The sequence below is a fragment of the Mytilus galloprovincialis genome, chromosome 12 (genome assembly GCF_965363235.1).
Source record: "Mytilus galloprovincialis chromosome 12, xbMytGall1.hap1.1, whole genome shotgun sequence".
Classification (NCBI taxonomy): domain Eukaryota; kingdom Metazoa; phylum Mollusca; class Bivalvia; order Mytilida; family Mytilidae; genus Mytilus; species Mytilus galloprovincialis.
Window position 1 is genome coordinate 7345963 of NC_134849.1, and position 26036 is coordinate 7371998.

The 26036-nt window shown below is 32.3% G+C and overlaps 1 protein-coding gene across 1 annotated transcript; it reads right to left on the reverse strand.

Annotated features, from left to right (window-relative positions):
* Positions 1–620: 620 nt before the first annotated feature.
* On the reverse strand, positions 621–23031 carry LOC143055402 (vacuole membrane protein 1-like). The gene is made up of 8 exons (XM_076228537.1): positions 22949–23031; positions 22357–22497; positions 19583–19663; positions 18179–18295; positions 13356–13448; positions 9717–9782; positions 2902–3037; positions 621–727 (listed from the first exon to the last, which is right to left on the reverse strand). Exons 1-5 carry the CDS (start codon positions 22979–22981, stop codon positions 13401–13403), a joined length of 420 nt encoding a protein of 139 aa, XP_076084652.1. The 5' UTR covers positions 22982–23031; the 3' UTR covers positions 621–727; positions 2902–3037; positions 9717–9782; positions 13356–13400.
* Between the last annotated feature and the right edge of the window lie 3005 nt (positions 23032–26036).

Genomic DNA, 26036 nt, shown 5'->3' on the forward strand with positions numbered 1-26036 from the left:
TGGGTAAAACAAATGGTTGTGTACCATCATAAGATTTGTATGGATGGTAATTCTCATTCTGGAATTGATGCAAAACATTCTGATATGAAATTAAAATGTATACCTGTTTCAAATTTGTATGCAAATCCATGTCATTTTTTTAATTATCATGATTTTGTAATAGAAATAAACATCATAAAAGTTTGAAGAGCACACAGACTATCGCTAATAATAAATGAAGCAAGTCCAGATGCAAAGCTGTTATAAATATTCAAATCTAAAATTGACAAAAACTTCCTTAAAACTAAATTAGATTCTGTCTAGATTGAATATCTCTATTTTCATAATCTAAACATTACTGATGAACATTTAATGAATCTCAATAATCTTCCTTTCTTAAGACTTACTTTGTAACTTTTACACCATATAAAGACAACTTCCTCATAAAACTTCATTTCCTAATTATAACCGAATAAGTCAAACATATTCTTTTTTGTGCACTTATATTTGAACTTATCAGTAATAAAATATGTTTGAATATTGAAACTAGCCTGTGTCATGACAATTACTCTCTTGACATTTCTATATTTGCTGGACTGAACCCTCTTGTAACGTCTATAACATATAAATATCAGGAGTAACAGGAAGAGAACAACTACTGATGCCACACCACCGATAATGTAGATTACTATTTGCTCTTTATCGTTTGTTCCTCCTGACCTAATGTCTACTGCTTCTGCTTGTTCATCTGCAATTAAAGTATTTGTAATTAAAAAGTTTTCAAAAGATGAAATAATATGTTTGAAAGGAAATGGTAAATATGTGTCAGCTCAATAGCTGGCTTATCTACAATATTTATAACCAATTCAATCCTTTTTTCCTCCTCATCAAACTTTTAATTGTTAAAAGTCTTTATTTTAGGAATGATTGTAATATTTTTTTCTGTCTATGAAGGAATATTATCATTAAAAAAAATGTGGTGCACACTGAATAACCCACTACATAAGTTACTCTAAAGTGTGTATCAAATTCAACATTTTTAACGATGAACGCCATGATTATTTTTGGTGTTAAAACTGCTTATTCTCCTTTTTTGTAAGTGTTCTATACTTTAAGCACCTGCATAGCCATTTTTACTTGATAGAAATATAAGATAAGGGGGTTTCAAATATTTATTTATTACATATATAAAGTTAAGATAAAGTGATCAGCCATCATATATAGTTGGTAAAAAGTATCTCTGCTTAAGCTACATAATGTCAACTTTGGTAACACTATTGAGCAGTGGCTTTCTGGTAGGTAGCTGTCTCAATATGTTTAATAAAGTTATTAGGGTCACCATAGTCAGCTTGGCAAGAAGTGTAGTAAGCATGATCTTGACCCAATGGCACTGGACTTGTACAATTTAAAATCAGATCTCCAGGCAGAGAAAATATGGCTAGATAATTGGTTGTTTTTAATTTGCTGCTAGGGTATTTGGTAATAACAGAGACATACATGTATAATACATTATATGTCTATGGGATAACATAGTTTGCATTTCATCAAATTATAAAAATTTAGAATTTTCAAAGACAAACATACTTATACTTAGGTATTCCCTTGGTTTAGATAGAAAACAAGCCATAAATATCGTATTTGATTTCATTAAGACATTTGTCTTTGAGGTTCAGTACTATAACTGTTCAATGTTTTCAACAGCATCAAATTAAAGTCTTTTTTTTTACATCTTAATCCATTGTCAGTATTTCACTTTTAATCATCCAGACGTGTGTCTTAAACTAGCTAGTTGATGACCAGGTAATTGCCAATAATTTGTTATTGCTGTATATATAGTCTAATAATAAACACCTTCATTGATTACTCGAAGCTATTTACCTTACGACACAAAAACAAGAAAAAGAAATGGTGACCTTCTGTTTTTACAGACTTTTCCGATATCAATTTCGAGTTTCTCAAGAGTTTTACCCTGTCAGTTTTAATTCTGTAAACAAAAATGTTTACTGAAACTTTTTCGATGTTGACATTTTCAAAAGTTGTAGATTTCAAATTTTAATGGGAGGGATGGAAGAGGGTCTGAAAAACAAGAGATTTCGACTCCCATCGGAAGAATCACATGTATGACATACAAAATTTAATTATTACACAATACAAACTAGACTAAGTGAAATCCCTGGCCACACTTCACTCTGAAACTGTTTTATAGCAAAGTCAATGTTGGATTTCTTTGACAGACACAAATGATGCCCCTGCAGATGCAAAGTCTTATTTAAAAATAACTGTCTAACACTTTACCTTAAATATGACAAAGGTAAATTATATTATCACCCAAAAGAGCAAATATAAATAAGAATCAAAATCCTGACCCCATGCACAAAAAATGGAAAAACCACCAACTAAGTGAACACTTCCTAGCATAAAACTGTAGGACAATTATCTGTATGCAAGCTCCCCTTATGCAAGTAACTACTACAAAAAATGATTAAGAGCAAATATTAAACAAAATCAAAACCCTGACCACATGCACACCTTCAATACATGTACAAAGACTACAAACAGACATCAGAGTGAAAACTTCCTAGAATTCAAACTGTAGGAGGAGTTAAGTGGAATAACTGTACACCCATAATGGGAAGGACATACAGAGAGACACTGACAGGGGTAAAATAATATGACGTTTCAGTTGTGGCGGCATTAAAAGAATTAATTTTTTAAGAAAAAACTGTACATTTCCAATTTTCATGATGCCAAACCTCCTATTTTTATGACAGTCTATAAAAAATTTATTGATAATGATGTAATCGAAAAATTGATAATTAAATTCTCCAAACGATTAAATCATTTTTATGTGAATATTTTGCTCTAAGACGTATTATTTCTTGGTGAAAAACAAACATTTCTCATTCTTACCTAAGCCTTTACCTAAAACTGTTAGCCAGGCAGTCTGGTAATATCTACCAAGTGGATTAGAAATCAAGCAACCATACCATCCAGCATTATCTTTTGTTACATTCTTTATTGTCAGTATTTCTGGGTGACTTAAATTCACCATGGATTGCTAAAATATCAAATAAAACAGCATTAGAGGATGAGTATATAAAACATTGAAAAGCAAAATTTTCAAAAAAGTGAACTAAGACAATAAATTATAAAAAAAGTGAAAAAAGAAGAAAATATTTCAATAAACTAGACAATTAGAATCACATTATTTTCTTAAGTCACTTGAGATTTGTCATGCAGTCAGTTTTTTAAATATACACATGTATATATACTATTGTATAACACTTTTTAACAGCAAGATAAACTTATCAACAGACAATAAGAAATTAAATTTAAAGAAACATTCACATCAAGATCATTCAGACACACCATATCTGTAAACATTTCATGACTCAGTGAGACATTTTTCAAGCGACATACATTTTGGTGTGAAAATCCCAATGCAACCTTCTACTTGAGGTATTAATAAGTTGAAGTTATGAAATAACTGTTTCACAAATGATATCGGATATGTTCCTTATGTTGTTACTACAATCCCCTTCCCTTTCATGAATGTGACCTACCAAATTAGACTATTTACCGGACTTGTTATTACATAAGCAACATGACGGGTGCCACATGTGGAGCAGAATCTGCTTACCATTCCGGAGCACCTGAGATGACCCCCAATTTTTGATGGGATTCGTGTTGCTTATTCTTTATTTTCCTATGCTGTGTCATGTGTTCTATTGTTTGTCTTTTTTATTTTTAGCCAGGTGCATGTTGTCAATTTATTTTAGTTGATTTATAAGTTTGACTGTTCCTCTGGTATCTTTCGTCACTCTTTTTTTGAAGTCTAGATTGACTATATAGATATAGATAGAAAAATACTGGTCTTGGCCCGTAATTCCTAAACAGTTTGGACCATCACCACCAAAAAAAAATCTGAATCTTCTTTTTGTGGTTTTAATATAACTAAAAAGTGTGTGAAGATTTATGGAATAATCATAAATAGTTTCTGAGATACGGCACAACATGTATTTTTAATAAACATGATCACTCTAAAATAAGATAAAGAATCATCACAAAAAAGTAAACAGATCTTCAGATTAATATAACTTACCACTGAACCATGAAAATGAGGTCAAGTTCAGATGACACCTGCCAGTTGGACATGTACACCTTACAGTCCTTCCATACACCGAACATACTAGCCATATTGCTTGTAGTATCTGAGATATGGACTTGACCACCAAAACTTAACCTTGTTCACTGATCCATGAAATGAGGTCGAGGTCAAGTGAAAACTGTCTGACAGACATGAGGACCTTTCAAGGTACACACATATCAAATATAGTTATCCTATTACTGTAAATTCAGAAATTATTGCGAGGGTTTTATTATTGCGAATAATGCGACAGAGTTGTAAACGCAATAATTAAAACTCGCATTTTGTAATATCTTAACTGAATTAAGCATGACTTTTATCAAAATCGTAATAATTAAAATCGCATTTAATTTAAAATGACAAAATCGCAATAATAAATGAACGCAATAATTTCTGAATTTACAGTACTTATAATAAGAGAGAATTCAACATTACAAAAAATCTGAACTTTTTTTTCAAGTGGTCACTGAACCATGAAAATGAGGTCAAGGACATTGGACATGTGACTGACAGAAACTTCGTAACATGAGGCATCTATATACAAAGTATGAAGCATCCAGGTCTTCCACCTTCTAAAATATAAAGCTTTTAAGAAGTTAGCTAACACCGCCGCCGCCGCCGTAGCCGCCACCGCCGCCACCGCCGCCGGATCACTATCCCTATGTCGAGCTTTCTGCAACAACAGTTGCAGGCTCGACAATTAGCATCCACAGATTTTATCAAAACATTATATGATTAGGCGTTGTTAATTAAAGTCTATTTTTGCTAATGAGAGTAATATTAACATGTCGGGATAAATTGAGTTATTTTGTGTTTTAGTATAAATATCGTTGCAAAATTTTGGAAGAGCAGTCACCCTTCGGAAACCCAAACTTGCACTGCTAAAGTCTATTATACTGGACCTGTAGGACTGACGATCAGTCTTCCAGTTGACTTTGTAGTGTTTGGACAAAAATGTATTTTTTGACTCCCCTTTTATTTTTGAGAATATTTTAAGATAGCAGTCAGTGTTCTGGAAGCGTAACCTCACACTACTCGTCATGCTCATGTCATTATACTAGACCTAAAAGATTGTTTTACCAGTCTACTAGTTGACTGTGCAGTGTTGAGACAAAATTTATCTCTGAATCATAATTTAATTTTAGAAAATACTGTTAAGACTTTTATATTTTGATTTTGAGATTAAGTTCATTTTATGATTTAGTAAATTTGGCATTTATTTTATATTTTACATTGTAAGGAGAAAATAGTTTTACTTTGGATTTTTTATTTTGAATTGATACTATGTACTTTAATTGGATTATTATTATTATTTGGAATTGTTTAATAATTGATTTATTATCATCATACGTCTAAATTATTATAGTAATTAAAGTATGAAAACCTAGTGATTTTTAGCCTTATGTTACAGTTCTATGTAATATAGGCATTTTCTAGTAATATTACTGTTTTATGTAATATGGAGACTATATTACACATTTCAGTAATATAACAAAATTATAGGTTTTAGTAATATAAGAATTATATTACTATTTTTTGTAATATTACTTTTACTTGTAATATTATATAAAAAAGTAATATTACAGTTTTCAGTAATTGCATGGACTGTGATAACAGCAAAATAAAATTTCATGTAGACAAGAAAAGATACCAAAGAAGACATCATAAGTCTTAGCTTGTGTCTCATTCCCTTTGATGATTACAAATAAAATATGTTTATATTAAGGGGGCTCTCCAGTATAAATCTTTTTTTTCTTTCTAATATATGATTTCTTTATATTTTTCTATAAACATGATAAATGAACTTTATCATATACTTAATAGAACAAGAGGCTCTCAAGAGCCTGAATCGCTCACCTGGTAAACAATGCCTTATTGAACATATTGAACCATGCCAGGCAAACATGTACAGCTAACAATTCTTCAATATTAGAAATACAAGTTCTACCATGTTTACACGTTTCCTTCTAATATAATATGCATACAAGAAGAGCGGCAGGACGTTATTTTTATTACATTATAGTAACAATAAAAGAATTTTAACAATAAAATTGTTATTGTTACATTATTAAATTGTTATTCTTTCGAATTTCTTCATTCATGATTTGGATTTATTTCACTGCTGAGAAGGGGCAAGGGGCTCCAATAACAGCAAAACAGTTAAATGATTTCATTAATAACAGTTAGGCATGGACCATTTAACTTGTAGGGGGACATGGTTTTTTTTCTGGTCAGAATATTTTCTATTTTTTGGAAGTAGCACAACAAATTATTTTTTTTGCAAATTGCAAATTGAAAATTTCAGGACAGGTAGACCTTGACCTAATAAATATTTTAACTTCTAGTCTTATTTGCTCTAAATGCTGGAGTTTTTTTAGATATAAGCCAAAAAACTGCATTTTACCCTGTGTTCTATTTTTAGCCATGACGGCCATGTTTTTAGACAAAATAGAAAATAAAACACAAACTTTATTTTATACACCCTACTGATCATTCAGTTGAAGTTTGGTTGAATTTGGTTGAGTAGTTTTAGAGGAGAAGATTTTTAAAAGTTAGCAAATATGATGAACAAATTGTGAAAAAATTGTCATTAAAGGACAATAACCCCTTAAGGGGTCAATTGACAATTTTGGTCATATTTAACTTATTTGTAGATCTTACTTTGCTGATCATTTTTGCTGTTTACAGTTTATCTTTATCTATAATGATATTCAAGATAATGACCAAAAACTGCAAAATTTCCTTAAAATTACCAATTAAGTGGCAGCAACCCAACAATGGTTTGTTTGATTCGTCTGAAAATTGCAGGGCTGATAGATCTTGACCTAATGAACATTTTTACCCATGTCAGATTTGCTCTAAATGCTTTCGTTTTTGAGATATAAGCCAAAAACTGCATTTGACCCCTATGTTCTATTTAAAGTAAGGGCGGCCATGTTTTTTGACGGATCAAAAATAGAAGCACACATTTTGTGCAGGATAATCTAAGGAACTATCATGCTAAGTTTCATCCAAATCCATTCAGTAGTTTCAGAGGAGAAGATGTTTGAAAAATTGATAACGACGACAGACGACGACGACGGACGCCAAGTGATGAGAAAAGCTCACATGGCCTTTTAGGCCAGGTGAGCTAAAAATGAAATAAAAAAAATGGGTCACCGTTCATTTACGCTAACAATCTGCCTCTGAAAGAAGCATAATTTTTTGTTTATGTCCTTATTTACTGTTGAACTAATAGGAGAAAAAGAGGTAATATCGAAATAAAAAAAGAACTAAATTACAGAAATCGCTTAAATTTTACAAGTATTTAGTTTATGTACAGCTTTTTGAAAACAATAATAAACAAGAGGCTCTCAAGAGCCTGAATCGCTCACCTTAATTTTTTTGGTTAAATCTCTCATCAATGATTATTTTGGCTTTTCAATTTATTTAAATGTTCTTTGAATCGTCCTATTTTCTTCAAAAGCAAAAAAAAAATCATTTTCTCCTATGTTCTATTTTAGCCATAGGAGCTATGTTTCTGACATACAAGGAAATGAAATATAAAATTTATACTAGATACTCTGAAACTCATTTAGCCTAAGTTTGGCTGAAATTGATACAGCAGTTTCAAAGGAGAAGATTTTTTAAAGTAAGTCAACATGATGAACAAATTGTGAAAAAAGTCTTTAAAGGGCAATAACTCCTTAAGGGGTCAATTGACAATTTTGGTCAAATTGACTTATTTGTAGATCTTACTTTGCTTAACATTTTTGCTATTAACAGTTTATCTGTATCTATAATAATATTCAAGATAATAACCAAAAACTGCAAAACATATTAAATTTTAAAAGCTTTGGTTGAACGGTTCATGAGTTAATGCACGGACAACATTTGATTGACGCCCGAAAAAATACCGAAAAAATGAATTTAATTTTTAATTTCTGGATACTATCTTATGATCATAAACAAGTTTCTGTCCAAGTTTGGTACAAACCCAGGATAGTTTAAGAAAGTTAAAAAACTACCTTGATCAAAAACTTTAACCTGAACTTTGCTCTATCATTTTCTATGTTCAGTGGACCATGAAACTTGGGTCAAAACTATAATTTGGCATTAAAATTAGAAAGATCATATCATGGGGAACATGTGTACTAAGCTGAATGGACTTCAAATTCTTCAAAAACTACCTTGACCAAAAACTTAAACCTGAAGCGAACGGACACACAGATGGACGAACTAACGAACGAACGAACGGAGGCACAGACCAGAAAACATAATGCCTCTCTACTATCGTAGGTGGGGCAATCATAGGTGGGGCATAAAAATGAAATCACATTTAAACTTTTTTTTACACCAGAAATCAGGGACGTTCTCTGAAAGCAGGAAATATATTTCCTGACTTGTGCTCAACCTGTTCAGACGTCTCAGACTATTTTTACTCAAAAGATTTTATCCTTTAAACAGGAACAGAGGTTAAAGACAAATCCAATCAAGGTGCACTCAGTGGGTTGAAAGATGCTTCAGATTTAAGATCACCCTTGCACACAACACAAATCATGTGGCAAGGCATTATGTTTGTTTTCCTTGATTCCAAATCATATAGAAGCATCAAAGCAAAAAAGCTTTGATTTAAAACGTTTGATGACTGCAGCATCAGAAAGGTATAAAAAAAAAACCAACGCATCGGAAAGATATCACTAAAAACCAACATAGAAAAAAAAAATTTGGACAAGAATGGCCAATAAAAATTTTCGTGTTGCAGTGATTTTACAGGGTTAGTCGTGGAAAGGGAAACAAACAATAATTAATTTTTGGCCTACATAGCTAGTTGACACACAATGAATGTTGTGTTAGAACTTAAAAAAATTAAATTGGACATTTACCTGCTATTGTCCAATATACAAAATCTAAATACATGATTTGATTCAGCATATTTTAAAAAGAACCCCAACAATTCAATTTTTGATGAAATCATAGAAAGTTCAATTTTGGAACCTCTAGAACTCAATGTGGACCAATTTGATAAAGGGGCCCAGACATCACAAATCTAAATAAACGATTAGAATCGGCATATCAAAGAACCCCAATAATTCAATTTTTGATGAAATCAAACAAAGTTTAATTTTGGACTCTTTTGGCCCCTCATTCCTAAACTGTTGGAACCAAAACACTAAAAATCAATCCCAATCTTCCTTTTGTGGTCATAGATTTCTATTTACTTATTCATACTAAAGTTATTATCCCGAAATCATTGGTCTTGGATGACGCTCAACAAGGCAGATGACAACAACGTATAACAAATATCAACTAAATTTTTTTTAATTATTTTTGCGGTTGTATCAAACGGACATATAAACCCATAACGTTAAAAGTGAATGTACCCAAATTCATGCTTCATTAAAAATTTGTGTGAATAAGCATTGTGTATACATTTTTTATATTATTTGGTTGATGCAAACTTCAGTTAGAGAATGGAAACAGAAAATTCAGCATTGTTTCCATAATTGTAAAGAAATATTTAACTTAAATGGAAATTAAGACCTCATTTAACACAAAATTAAAAATAAAAGGTTGAAAAATAAAAGGCAAAGCTACAATATTTACAAACCTTTCGGCTCACTAATGCCATGAATTGATAGCCATACCACAGTGGTAACATCCTGTGTTATCTGATCTAGAAAAGAAAAAAAATACAAAAATAAATATGTAGTAAATATATATACTGTCTTAAGTGTTGAGGTACAATATCCAATAAAGAAAAATAAATCTAACATTAAGACGAAGTTGCAAGTGTTGAATTAATATTTCTGAATGCAGTTGTTTGCCAGCCCAGAATTGCATCAATTGAGGGCAGTATGTTTATTATATTAAGTGCTTGCAGAAATTAATCCTAACTACATAAGCCAAGGTTGTTTATAATTATTAGGATTTTAAATAGCATGAAACATAACCAGTGCTTAACAAGTGTAAAGTATTGTGTAACTTATATTCAGAACTGTTAACGTTGGATTATGTTGCTTGATGAATTTGGTGATTAGATTTTGTCAGTTGTCATGGTTGTTGTAGGATTTTTCTTGGATTTCAGTATTTCTGTTATTCTACTTTTTTGTTATGTATAACAGCACTTACAAAAAGATTTTAATCATTTTAATTAGCCAAACATCATGTAGTCGCCAGAAATATGGTCATTGTATCGAAGCACATGTGAATGGTTCCAGTATGAAAAGAAGATAATTACACTTTTGCGAGATATGAACAAAGAAATGTTTAGCAACATTTTGAAAGCATATATTTCATGCTATTTTCATTGCATGAAGTTTTAGAAGAACAATAATGTATACAAAATCATACATGTACATGTATTATTGGGGAAAAAAATTAAAAGCAAAGGAAGGGTGCTTTGGCTGTTGTCTTTCATCCTAAGGTCATGGTCAAATGGTGAGTACCCTGATTTAACATAAGTGAATTTCTTTGTTAGTGTGAGTAACCCTGCAAAGACGCCATTGGCATTGCAACAATTAATAAAAGTATATTTCAGGTGTAAGTAGGATGACAAAAGTATCTCTTATATTTGGAACTTGTAGCTTAACAGTGGAAACGGTGTTTTCTAGAATTGATGCCACAGTAAACCAATCTTATTTCTCGGATTTAAACAAATGAGTAAAGGTTCTGTGCTACAAGATAAAAAAGTATCATAAGTATAATGTGTATATACATTTTGAAGTTATTTTGCATTTTTTACAAAAAATATTTACATGGTAATAATGAGAAGTTCTGTTAATATTCACATGCAAATTTCAAAAACGCTCACATGACATAGAGGGAATAACTAGAGGCTCTAAAGAGCCTGTGTCGCTCACCTTGGTCTATGCGCATATTAAACAAAGGACACAGATGGATTCATGACAAAATTGTGTTTTGCTGATAGTGATGTGTTTGTAGATCTTACTTTACTGAACATTCTTGGTACTTAGAATTTTCTCTATCTATAATAAACTTGGACCTTTAGATACAGTGAAAAATATTTTGTAAAAATTTACAAAAATTTACCAAATTAGTGAAAATTGTTAAAAATTGAAGAAAATGGGCAACAACTCCTTAAGGGGTCAACTGACGATTTTGGTCATGTTGACTTATTTCTAGATCTTATTTAGCTGAACATTATTGCTGTTTACAAGTTATCTTTATCTATAACAATATTCAAGATAATAACCAAAAACAGCAAAATTTCCTTAAAATTACTAATTCAGGGGCAGCAACCCAACAACAGGTTATCCGATTTATCTGAAAATTTCAAGGCAGATAGATCTTGACCTGTTACACCATTTTACCCCGTCAGATTTGCTCTAAATGCTTTGGTTTTTGAGTTATAAGCCCAAAACTTCATTTTACCCCTATGTTCTATTTTTAGCCATGGCGGCCATCTTGGATGGTTGGCCGGGTCACTGGACAAATTTTTTAAACTAGATACCCCAATGATGATTTTGGCCAAGTTTGGTGTAATTTGGCCAAGTAGTTTCAGAGGAGAAGATGTAAAAGATTACTAAGATTTACGAAAAATGGTTAAAAATTGACTATTAAGGGCAATAACTCCTAAAGGGGTCAACTGACCATTTCGGTCATGTTGACTTATTTGTAAATCTTTTTTTGCTGAACATTATTGCTGTTTACAGTTTATATCTATCTATAATAATATTCAAGATAATAACCAAAAACAGCAAAATTTCATTAAAATTACTTATTCTGGGGCAGCAACCCAAAACTGGGTTGTCCAATTCATCTGAAAATTTCAGGGCAGGTAAATCTTGACCTGATAAACAAATTTACCTCATGTCAGATTTACTCTAAATGCTTTGGTTTTTGAGTTATAAGCCAAAAACTGCATTTTACCCAAGGTTCTATTTTTAGCCATGGCGGCCATCTTGATTGGATGGCTGGGTCACTGGACACATTTTTCAAACTACATACCCTAAAGATGGTTGTGGCCAAGTTTGGATTGATTTGGCCAAGTAGTTTCAGAGGAGAAGATTTTTGTAAAAGATTACTAAGATTTACGAAAAATGGTTAAAAATTGACTATAAAGGGCAATAACTCCTAAAGGGGTCAACTGACCATTTCGGTCATGTTGACTTATTTGTAAATATTACTTTGCTGAACATTATTGCTGTTTACAGTTTATCTCTATCTATAATAATATTCAAGATAATAACCAAAAACAGCAAAATTTCCTTAAAATTACTAATTCAGGGGCAGCAACCCAACAACAGGTTATCTGATTTATCTGAAAATTTCAGGGCAGGTAGATCTTGACCTGTTACACAAGTTTACCCCTTGTCAGATTTGCTCTAAATGCTTTGGTTTTTGAGTTATAAGCCAAAAACTGCATTTTACCCCTATGTTCTATTTTTAGCCATGGCGGCCATCTTGGATGGTTGGCCGGGTCACCGGACACATTTTTTAAACTATATACCCCAATGATGATTTTGGCCAAGTTTGGTGTAATTTGGCCCAGTAGTTTCAGAGGAGAAGATTTTTGTAAAAGTTAACGACGCCGGACGACGACGGACGACAGACGACGGACGCCAAGTGATGGGAAAAGCTCACTTGGCCCTTTGGGCCAGGTGAGCTAAAAAGCCATATCTAGTTGTTACAATGGTCAACAATTATGGTCATAATTTAACTTAGGACTCAATAAAAACCAACGCATCCCAGCTGGAGAAAACTCTGCAAATTTTGTTTGTTTTTGGATTTGCAAATTTTAAATTCTTCTTCTTGTCTTTATCATGTTTATGTGTTTACAGATTTTTTTACATCATTTATTAATCTCCAACATTCATGACATTTGAATCAAATGATTGATGATTTGAAACAATCACATGGTCACAGTGTGCCCACATATAACGCATCCAAAGACGATTGTGTAAGATTTATTTTAATTCATTCAGAAGTTATATTATAACTTGCTTATTTATAAAAATCTGACATTTTTTTTTTTAATATTGCAATGTATTGTAATGAAAGAAAAAAACAGTGTATCGCTGTCGATAAACACATCTACATATTTTGTTTTTGTTATCTACAGAGTTTTATAAAATTCTGTTGAGTGGTTTCAGAGGAGTTGGGATGACTAGAACAGGACTGATGGACAAAGTCAAAAACATTATACCCTACAGAACTTTGATCCATGGGTTATAATTAATGTACATGAAATAAAAATCTCAGACATAAGAGATTTTATTTTACTTACACACAATTTTCCATTAGGATCCCCCATGATGCAAACTGTCACATGTCAGTTCTTACCATGCTGACCAAACCAATCACTCTGTTTTTCTCGATACTGTAACAAAAAAGAAAGATACATGTATAACAAAGGTATATGTTCCATACTCCAAGGTATATCTAAAAGTAAATGTCCATAAAAACTGTCAATACAAAATCCCACTATCATATCACTATTAGGTAAAAATACCATTTTTTTTTTAATCATTGTTAATGTTCCATTTTCTGTTCATCGTTCCAGAGTTTTATTTTTTTTACACTATCTACATGTATAGTATATAAATAAAAATGGTGTTGTGATGTAAACAAATGACACCATAATGACATTTATGTGGTGAAAACAGATACTTTTGCAGTACAAGCTATTTATTTGTCTAGCAAATATGAATAATTGCATACAATTCACATTTTGTATCATAATCCTTCATGCTTAACAAATAAATTATATACATGTACATGTAATCTGGCATATTTGACTGTAAACACTGAATTTGACTGAGAATGTGTATGTATGCATTGAAAGAAGTGAGCTCCTTCTTCATGTGTTCATCAGAAAAACCAGATGCTCCGCAGGGCGTAGCTTTATACGACCGCAGAGGTTGAACCCTGAACGGTTGGGGCAAGTATGGACACAACATTCAAGCTGGATTCAGCTCTAAATTTGGATTGTGATTAAATAGTTGACACATCATAGGTTTCTGACACAGAATGAATGTGTTCTAATGAACTTAAAATTTTTGTTTTCTCTTAGAGCAATTCACTATGCTGTTGAATATTAAACCTCTCAAAAAAATGTTTGAAGAAATTTTCTTTTTTATTTATGAAATTTCAAATGAGAAAAATTGAACCCAATTTTTTTAATCACATCCCCCTTTCCCTTATTCCAAAACTAATCTCAATTAAAATTTCTAATGGAGTTTGCAACAATAACTACTCATTTAAATACATCATAAAATATTAAGATGTTAAAAAACTGCTTGTTATCACTGAATGGTAAAGATTATTTTAATTTATCAGTTGGTAGTAAAAAGTGAATATACATTGTATATTGTATATAACAAAGATTTAAGTTGATTCTGGACAAAGAAAGATAACTCCAATTAAAACCAGATGCTCCGCAGGGCGTAGCTTTATACGACCGCAGAGGTTGAACCCTGAACGGTTGGGGCAAGTATGGACACAACATTCAAGCTGGATTCAGCTCTAAATTTGGATTGTGATTAAATAGTTGACACAGCATAGGTTTCTGACACAGAATGAATGTGTTCTAATGAACTTAAAATTTTTGTTTTCTCTTAGAGCAATTCACTATGCTGTTGAATATTAAACCTCTCAAAAAAATGTTTGAAGAAATTTTCTTTTTTATTTATGAAATTTCAAATGAGAAAAATTGAACCCAATTTTTTTAATCACATCCCCCTTTCCCTTATTCCAAAACTAATCTCAATTAAAATTTCTTATGGAGTTTGCAACAATAACTACTCATTTAAATACATCATAAAATATTAAGATGTAAAAAAACTGCTTGTTATCACTGAATGGTAAAGATTATTTTAATTTATCAGTTGGTAGTAAAAAGTGAATATACATTGTATATTGTATATAACAAAGATTTAAGTTGATTCTGGACAAAGAAAGATAACTCCAATTAAAAAAAAATCTTGCTATTGCACAATATTTTGCAATTAGATATTTCTTGCTTACTATTCTGGACAAAGAAAGATAACTCTAATTAAAAAAAAATTTGCTATTTCACAATATTGTGCAATTAGATATTTCTTGCCATTGCGCAATACTGTGCAATTAATATAATAATTTTAGATCCTGATTTGGACCAACTTGAAAACTGGGCCCATAATAAAAAATCTAAGTACATTTTTGGATTCAGCATATCAAAGAACCCCTAGATTTCAATTTTTGTTAAAATCAGACTAAGTTTAATTTTGGACCCTTTGGACTTTAGTGTAGACCAATTTGAAAACAGGACCAAAAATGAAGAATCTACATACACAGTTAGATTTGGTATATCAAAGAACCCCATTTATTCAATTTTTGATGAAATCAAACAAAGTTTAATTTTGGACCCCGATTTGGACCAACTTGAAAACTGGGCCAATAATCAAGAATCTAAGTACATTTTTAGATTCAGCATATCAAAGAACCTAACTGATTCATTTTTTGTCAAAATCAAACTAAGTTTAATTTTGGACCCTTTGGACCTTAATGTAGACCAATTTGAAAACGGGACCAAAAGTTAAGAATCTACATACACAGTCATGACAGTTAGATTCGGCATATCAAAGAACCCCAATTATTCAATTTTGATTAAATCAAACAAAGTTTAATTTTGGACCCTTTGGGCCCCTTATTCTGTTGGGACCAAAACTTCCAAAATCAATACCAACCTTCCTTTTATGGTCATAAACCTTGTGTTTGAATTTCATAGATTTCTATTTACTTATACTAACGTTATGGTGCGAAAACCAAGAAAAATGCTTATTTGGGTCCCTTTTTGGCCCCTAATTCCTAAACTGTTGGGACCTAAACTCCCAAAATCAATACCAACCTTCCTTTTGTAGTCATTAACATTGTGTTTAAATTTCATTAAATTTCATTGATTTCTATTTACTTATACTAACGTTATGGTGCGAAAACCAAGAAAAATGCTTATTTGGGTCCCTTTTTGGCCCCTAATTCCTAAACTGTTGAAACCTAAACTCCCAAAATCAATCCCAACCGTTCTTTTGTGGTCATAAACCTTGTGTCAAAATTTCATAGATTTCTATTAACTTAAAACTAAAGTTATAGTGCGAAAACCAAGAAAATGCTTATTTGGGCCCTTTTTGGCCCCTAATTCCTAAAATGTTGGGACCAAAACTCCCAAAATCAATACCAACCTTCCTTTTGTGGTCATAAACCTTGTGTTAAAATTTCATAGATTTCCATTCACTTTTACTAAAGTTAGAGTGCGAAAACTAAAAGTATTCGGATGCCGGACGACGACGACGACGCCGACGCCAACGTGATAGCAATATACGACGAAAAATTTTTCAAATTTTGCGGTCGTATAAAAAAATCTTGCTATTGCACAATATTTTGCAATTAGATATTTCTTGCTTACTATTCTGGACAAAGAAAGATAACTCTAATTAAAAAAAAATTTGCTATTTCACAATATTGTGCAATTAGATATTTCTTGCCATTGCGCAATACTGTGCAATTGAAAAGACTTGCTATTGCACAATACTTAATATAATAATTTTAGATCCTGATTTGGACCAACTTGAAAACTGGGCCCATAATAAAAAATCAAAGTACATTTTTGGATTCAGCATATCAAAGAACCCCAAGATTTCAATTTTTGTTAAAATCAGACTAAGTTTAATTTTGGACCCTTTGGACTTTAGTGTAGACCAATTTGAAAACAGGACCAAAAATGAAGAATCTACATACACAGTTAGCAATGGTTAGATTTGGTATATCAAAGAACCCCATTTATTCAATTTTTGATGAAATCAAACAAAGTTTAATTTTTGACCCCGATTTGGACCAACTTGAAAACTGGGCCAATAATCAAGAATCTAAGTACATTTTTAGATTCAGCATATCAAAGAACCTAACTGATTCATTTTTTGTCAAAATCAAACTAAGTTTAATTTTGGACCCTTTGGACCTTAATGTAGACCAATTTGAACACGGGACCAAAAGTTAAGAATCTACATACACAGTCATGACAGTTAGATTCGGCATATCAAAGAACCCCAATTATTCAATTTGGATGAAATCAAACAAAGTTTAATTTTGGACCCTTTGGGCCCCTTATTCTGTTGGGACCAAAACTCCCAAAATCAATACCAACCTTCCTTTTATGGTCATAAACCTTGTGTTTAAATTTCATAGATTTCTATTTACTTATACTAACATTATGGTGCGAAAACCAAGAAAAATGCTTATTTGGGTCCCTTTTTGGCCCCTAATTCCTAAACTGTTGGGACCTAAACTCCCAAAATCAATACCAACCTTCCTTGTGTAGTCATTAACATTGTGTTTAAATTTCATTGATTTCTATTTACTTAAACTAAAGTTATTGTGCGAAAACCAAGAATAATGCTTATTTGGGCCCTTTTTTGGCCCCTAATTCCTAAACTGTTGAAACCAAAACTCCCAAAATCAATCCCAACCGTTCTTTTGTGGTCATAAACCTTGTGTCAAAATTTCATAGATTTCTATTAACTTAAACTAAAGTTATAGTGCGAAAACCAAGAAAATGCTTATTTGGGCCCTTTTTGGCCCCTAATTCCTTAAATGTTGGGACCAAAACTCCCAAAATCAATACCAACCTTCCTTTTGTGGTCATAAACCTTGTGTTAAAATTTCATAGATTTCCATTCACTTTTACTAAAGTTAGAGTGCGAAAACTAAAAGTATTCGGACGACGACGACGATCCCCTAAGGAGTTATTGCCCTTCATAGTCAATTTTTAACAATTTTCTTAAAATTTGAAGATTTTCAATAACATTTTCCACAGAAAGTACTGTTATAGATAGAGATAATTGTAAGCAGCAAGAATGTTTAGTAAAGTAAGATCTACAAACACATCACCATCACCAAAACACAATTTTGTCATGAATCCATCTGTGTCCATTGTTTAATATTCACATAGACCAAGGTGAGCGACACAGGCTCTTTAGAGCCTCTAGTTCTATAGTACACTGCAAATGTGTATGAATTACAATAAATGAGTATTCATTATGATATAGCTACCCAACAACATAACATAGAACTTACCTGTATATGCATTTTAATAACAGCTTTTCCTATTAATGTTGCACCAAAAAATGTCCAAAATGGAATGAGAAAATGACCACATGTTATTCCTGCCAAATCAAACAGAGGGTTTGGTATCTGTAAAAAAAAGTAAAATTTATAATCAAAACAATCAAAATTGAATTTATACAAATTCAGAGGCAATCCAGTTTCACAATGAAGTAAGCTTAAATAAAATCTATGCTTTTTCAATGTTTAAAAGATTACAATACCAATTTCTAAAATTAGCCTATATTTAATATTTTATCAATAGATATGTACCAACATCTGAGCATCTGCAACTCATATATTTAACTGACAGACTTCTTATACAGATTTAAAAATAGAATTAAAGAACAAAGAGGCACAGATTAAAATAAAGCATGTTTTTTTGTCTGATAATGGACAAATTGACCATGTTTATAGAAAAAATGTTTTGTCGTTTGGAAAAGTTTTTCCAGAAGTGATGTTTTTAAGATTAATACCTGCATAGGGGCCAGCTGAAGGACACCTACGATGCGGGAATTCTCGCTACATTGAAGACCCATTGGTTGCCTTCGGCTGTTGTTTGCTCTATGGTCGGGTGGTTGTCGCTTTGACATATTCACCATTTCCTTTCTCAATTTTATACTGTAAACCAACTTATTTTCGCGGATACTTTATTTCGCGTTTATCTCCAGCTAGTCTACTTCACGGCGATTTAATTTCGCGATTTTTTAGTTAACTTGATATAGTTTAATAAGGAAAGATCCAAGTTATACATATTCGCGACGATTTAATTTCGCGTTATTTTTCTTCCACCAAGAGTCGCGAAAATTAATCGGTCGCGAAATTAAGTTGGTTTACAGTATTCAGAATTTCAGACACAAATTAAAAGTACCATTTATTAAGATTAAACCTTACATAGAAACCCCAGTAATGTTTATCTAGCTTAGTACTTACCGATTGATTGATTGATTGTTGGTTGCTTAACGTCCAGTGGCAAATATTTCATGCATATTCAGGACGAGAACAAGTTCACAATAAATACAATAGGTAGGTCTTGTCACAATAGAGGCCATCTGGGATGATGGTCGGGGAAATTTGGACTGCCACTGGAAAATGAGGGTTTATTGGATAGGGAAAGAAATTTTGCCTTGCAACAGGCCACCTACGGACCCCTCAAAGAGTTGTTGCAAGGGTTCTTTACGTGCAAAGAGCGTGGCACTCTCTCTACACGAGACATTGGATTTAACGTCCCCATTCTGACCGGACGTGACTGCGAACTTGATACATCCCGCACAGCCAAACGGACACCCCACTTCAGCAAGCGTTTTACTGCCAGTCGAGAGAAGACCAAGTGACCATATTTCTATTCCCCAGTCACCCTTGGGGGTCAGTACTTACCGATGCACAGGCTAAGATACCAAAGAATCCAACTTTCTGTACAAGGTTATGTACAGCTAATTTAGATTTTTCCATAAATCCCTGAAAATAAAAAATAACACAATAGACAAGAATATATTAAAAATTCTTTTCCAATTATCATGCTTGAGATAACAGAAATTTCAAATCCTTCTTGTTTGTTTACTATTTAAATGCATTTGGACACATTTAATTCTACTTTTTAACCATTGTTAACTCTAGATCTACTTGAACTGATTTAAAATAATGGATAAATTTTTTGTTGCTAATTTGCTTCTAGCTATATTTTCCTCGTTTTAGGTCATATGCTCTTATTTTTTTTTTATAAGTTTTGGATTTTCAAATATTTCCACCTAAAGCATTGCTGAAGAGTCATTTCTTGTCAAAATGCACATCTGGTGCAGAAAAATTGGTACCTTTAATGTTATTAATTACAGTAATTACTAACAAACACAGTGAACAAAGCTAACAAAGTCATACCCTCTAAGCACTGTAAAAAGTGTGACAAATCAAGCCAACATAACAAAGAAGCAAAGTCGTGAGTTTTGTTAAGACGTAGACATATGGTTATTTATGTGCTCAATATCATTATGCAAGAAACATTCTTTAATTTTTTTAAATGAAATCCATTTCAATGCTGGTTCAGAAACAAGATGCCTAAAAACTTCTGAAGATATAGTAGTCCAAATATGAGACATGAGAATGAACAGACAAACAGACCAACAAGTTAAACATACAATTACTATATACAGCTCCCTTAAAAAGGGAGGTATAATACCTACACTGTTAGTGAATTTTAAAATGGATATCCCCAAAACCATAAATAATATTATCTTCACTCGGACAGTAAGAACAAGATAACGTTTCTTTGTTTACACTGTCAAGTAGTGTTCAACAACTGTATCTATATAGATTCCTACACTGCATCAAGTGTATTACGATATTTCTCCACTCGAGACAGTTAAATTTTATTATTTAAAGCACGAGGCTTAAAATTTAACTGTCTCAAGTGGAGAAATATCGTAATACACGAGTTATAGTGTCGGAATCTGTTTCTCTAATGATTTTTATCCTTCTTTTTCAAAGATTTTCAGAAACTTGTGTTCTTTATATGCGACGTCATCAGGCATTACCGCCTTTTTTCATGGCGTCACAATAGGACAATTCAGAAGAAAAAAAAAACATTTAGATGTCATAATCAAATTTCGACTAATCATTTGCCGAGAACAGATTTTTCACTAGTGAGGAGAAATATTTTTCTCACACCGGTCAGGAAATGTGAAAAAAGCACAAAAATTAGAGAAAGTATCATCAATGTCTGTGCATAGATGTTAAAGAGGAGTTACACTTACAAGAGACAATTACCATAAAAAGCTCAGTATGATAAGTCCCCATTCCCTTTTTGCAACAGGAATTCAGAAAAACCTTTTTGTCACTCAGTGAAATTCTTCAACTTTCAAGATCATGGTCGTTTAAAATGTTTATAGTTCAAAATGTTGAAAAGGATTCTAGAACACTGTTATGACTGTACAGATGCTAAATAAACACAAAATAAAAAAATAAAAAATATTGGAAAGTTTTTGTGTAAATTGTAAACAATTTCATTGTAAGTATGTAAAACATGTAGAAATTTGATCCATAATAAATATTGGGGAAAAAATACAACTTGATATTAGGTGTTAGCTTTTAGTAAATTACTGTTAAATTTATTCATGGCTTGAACGTGTGATGACCGTAGCCAAATTATCCGCCAGCAGCTGTCTGAAACACCAAATCCAATAAATAACTTCTTGCGTAAAAATGTAGTTTATACATCATTATGCAATGCTATGAATAGAAATAAGAAATGTCTAATGAATTATATTACATTTTGATATTTATTAGTAAATATTTTTAATTGAATATTAGTATGGAACAGATAATCATTAAAGAATTTGAAAAGAAATAAAGGTGCCCTCTAATCTTTCAGAACATTTCGCAAAGTAAGCAAACATCACAAAATTCTTGCCTTAAGTACTTCAAAATTTGCACTGCTGCCCAGCAATTTGAGATTTGCAGTAAGACTATTGATTTTGCAAGCCCGAGTACGGTGCCACATAATGTAATATTGAAGTAGGTTCAATTATCTCCCCTATCATAATACGACCAAGATTATATTCCTTCATGTACATTGTCAGGTAGAGTTCTACAACTGTGTAAAGTGACCAACAGACAGATAGGTAGTCTGATTCCTAGATTTAAACCTCAAAAGCTTAGGTTGTTGGAAGGGGAGTTTAAAAAAGATAGAATGCCACTTACATTTTAAATCGTGTCAATGGTTTCACAAAAGTTGACACAAAATGCACAAAGGACAAAAGTAAAAATTATAAAATAGACAGAACAAGAATGTGTCCAAAGTACACAGATGCCCCACTCGCACTATCCTTTTCCATGTTCGATGGACTGTGAAATTGGGTAATAATCTAATTTGGCATTAAAATTAGAAAGATTATATCATAAGCAACAAGTGTACTAAGTTTCAAGTTGATTGGACTTCAGCTTCATCAAAAACTACCTTGACCAAAAACTTTGTCCTGAATGGATGCACAGACAAAAGGACAGACGAACGGAGCCACAGACCAGAAAACATAATGCCCCTCTACTATCGTAGGTGGGGCATAAAAAACAGAGTGATTACTAGAAGGCACCCACAAAAACATGAAAGGCCAAAAATAACAGTACACACTCTCACTCGGACCATAACCTGTGAGACTTACTAATTCTTCAGGATGCTCTTTTTTCTCATGAATGAGTTCTTCTATTTCTTCAAACTCATCGTCATCAAGATCTGCCCCTGACAGCCTGGCTGCCCTTGCCATAAAATAGGGCGGCAATTCTCCAAGTGCTGTCCCAGCACCCTGAAACATAAAGATATATTTTTTTAATCTCTCACTCTATAATATAAATTATCCAATAATTAGTACTTCTTGTATGGTGTGGTATAAAAAATATTCTTGCATTTTTGTGCCTGTCCCAAGTCAGGAGCCTCTGGCCTGTGTTAGTCTTGTATGATTTTTAATTTTAGTTCATTTATATATTTCGGGTTTAACATCCATTATCACTGAGCTAGTACACATTTTTGTTTAGAGGCCAGCTAAAGCATGCCATGGGTGCGGGATTTTTCTCTTTGTGTTGATGACCCATTGGTGGTCTTTGGTGAATATTGCTCTCAGGTTGGGTTGTTGTCTCTTTAACACATTCCCTATATCCATTCTCAATTTTATCTAAATATATATGATGAGTTTATTTATTTGCTATGATAGTTTAGGAGACAATATCATTTTCATAAAGGTTGAATATATGACATACCCACATAATAGCTTCAAGTCTGACTTTATTCATTATAGTCCATAATGATACTGTGCTGCCATCTGTAACACCTTCCGGACAAACAATTCTAAAAATACAAGATTACTTAAATTTAATCTAGTGTATAAAATAAGGGATCTATATACATTTATTCATATATGACATTATTTGTTAACACAGTTTAAAAATTAAATCTGTTCATCAATATATTTTATAAATTACATAAAATAGGCCGTTAGTTTTCCTCGTTTGAATTGTTTTACATTGTCATTTCGGGCCTTTGCGGTATGGGCTTAGCTCATTGTTGAAGGCCGTACGGTGACCTATAGTTGTTAATTTCTGTATCATTTTGGTTTCTTGAGGAGAGTAGTCTTATTGTCAATCATACCACATCTTCTTTTTTATAATAAATATTTAAGAAACTATATGTCATACAACTAATAGGGAAAGAAACACAAGCAAATTAAAGAAAAATGCTATTTCAACATAAGAAATTTATTAAAAAAAATCCAGAAAATTATAAAATTCAGAATTGATTCCTATCATTCACAAAATAAAACAATTCAAACAGGAAAATTAATCTTGAAAATATTACTGAACACAAAACTTTGTTTTTGATGAAGTAGAAAAGTATCAAATGAAAAATAACTTTCCAACTACTTAAAGATACTGTTTATATTGGAAGGTTAAAAATTTAGGAAGATTAACACAATCATACTATTCCGTGAAATTTAAGAGTAAGCAAGTCTTTCAGAAACTTTAAATCAAAATTTTATAAAGCATTCACTGAATCCATTGATACATGTATCTTACTAAATTAAGAAATATGGGAAGTATTAGCAAACAAGAATGTGTCAATAGTAAACGGATACCCTATTAACACTATCATTTTCTATGTTCAGTGGACTGTGAAATTGGGGACAGAACTCTAATTTGGCATTAACATAAAAAAAGATCATATCATAGGGAACATGCTATAAGTTTCAAGTTGATTGGACTTCAACTTCATCAAAAACTACCTTGACCATAAACTTTAACCTGAAGCAGGATAGACAGACAAATAAACGACGCACAGACCTAAAAAGGTACTGCCCCTAGGTGGGGTATAAAAATTTTAAACAAAACATTTTTAAATTAAAGAACCTTAGTGAGCGCGCTCACATACCCCACGTCCCCACATTGTCATTGGAGAAATAAAATAAGTATGAGAAAAAAAAATTGTATAAAAAAAAAAAATTGAATCATAATTTCCTGTCGATATACACATCTACATAGTATGTCCTTATTATCTGAAAAGGTTTCATGAAATTCTGTTGTGTGGTTTGAGAGGAGTTGCGATGACAAAAGGTTGCAGTAGTATATTGGGCAAATAAGTTCAAAGGGGCGTAACTCCTGGGAAAAAAATTGAATCGTAATTTCCTGTTGATATGCACATCTAAGTAGTATGTCCTTATTATCTGAAAAGGTTTCATGAAATTCTGTTGTGCGGTTTCAGAGGAGTTGAGATGACAAACTGTTGCAGTAGTACATTAAAGTAAATAAGTTCAAAGGGGCGTAACTCCTGGGAAAAAAAATGAATCGTAATTTCCTGCCGATATGCACATCTACGTAGTATGTCCTTATTATCTGAAAAGGTTTCATGAAATTCTGTTGTGTGGTTTGAGAGGAGTTGCGATGACAAAAGCTTGCAGTAGTATATTGATCAAATAATTTCAAAGGGGCGTAACTCCTGGAAAAAAAATTGAATCTTAATTTCCTGTCGATATGCACATCTACGTAGTATGTCCTTATTATCTACAAAGTTTCATGAAATTTTGTTGTGTGGTTTCAGAGGAGTTGAGATGACAAACTGTTGCAGTAGTACATTAAAGTAAATAAGTTCAAAGGGGCGTAACTCCTGGAAAAAAAATGAATCGTAATTTCCTGTCGATATGCACAACTACATAGTATGTCCTTATTATCTAAAAAAGGTTTCGTGAAATTCTGTTGTGTGGTTTGAGAGGAGTTGCGATGACAAACTGTTGCAGTGGTACATTAAAGTAAATAAGTTCAAAGGGGCATAACTCCTAGAAAAAAAATTGAATCGCAATTTCCCGTCGATATGCACAACTACATAGTATGTCCTTATTATCTGAAAAGGTTTCATGAAATTCTGTTGTGTGGTTTGAGAGGAGTTGGGATGACAAAAGCTTGCAGTAGTATATTGATCAAATAATTTCAAAGGGGCGTAACTCCTAGAAAAAAAATTGAATCGTAATTTACTGTCGATATGCACATCTACGTAGTATGTCCTTATTATCTACAAAGTTTCATGAAATTTTGTTGTGCGGTTTCAGAGGAGTTGAGATGACAAACTGTTGCAGTAGTACATTAAAGTAAATAAGTTCAAAGGGGCGTAACTCCTGGGAAAAAAAATGAATCGTAATTTCCTGTCGATATGCACAACTACATAGTATGTCCTTATTATCTAAAAAGGTGACGTGAAATTCTGTTGTGTGGTTTGAGAGGAGTTGCGATGACAAACTGTTGCAGTAGTACATTAAAGTAAATAAGTTCAAAGGGGCGTAACTCCTAGAAAAAAAATTGAATCGCAATTTCCCGTCAATATGCACAACTACATAGTATGTCCTTATTATCTGAAAAGGTTTCGTGAAATTCTGTTGTGTGGTTTGAGAGGAGTTGCGATGACAAGAAACAGGACTGACTGACGGACGGACGGACAGACGGGTCAAAAACATTATACCCTCCGCAACTTTGTTGCGTGGGGTATAATAACATTTAACATGGGATATTGTGTATATGGAGTTGTAGAGGATGGCATCTAAATTCCTGTAAAAATAAACTCTGAATCTAGAATTTCTGAAAAACACAAAGTAATCTTTTTAACAGACTTAGAGATAAGACAAAATATACAAGTTTACAAAACACAACAGAACTGCATGTAATCCTGGTCAATCACAAGATACTCAAAAAATGTTTGTAATCATGTGTTTCATGACAGACTAATGTTAATACACCTAGATAAAGTGCTCACCAGATATAATAGAAATGTATGTAATCCTGTCCCCAGACCTACAGATGATAGTAC

What these genes read in the sequence shown, in the direction of transcription:
- LOC143055402 (XM_076228537.1), bottom strand. Translation starts at nt 22,981, where the DNA reads ATGAATAAAGTCAGACTTGAAGCTATTATGTGG. An exon ending in AAGAGCATCCTGAAGAATTA is followed by an intron (nt 19,664 to 22,356) that starts GTAAGTCTCACA and finishes TTTTATTTTCAG; the next exon opens with GGATTTATGGAAAAATCTAA. An exon ending in GTATCTTAGCCTGTGCATCG is followed by an intron (nt 18,296 to 19,582) that starts GTAAGTACTGAC and finishes TTTTTTTTACAG; the next exon opens with ATACCAAACCCTCTGTTTGA.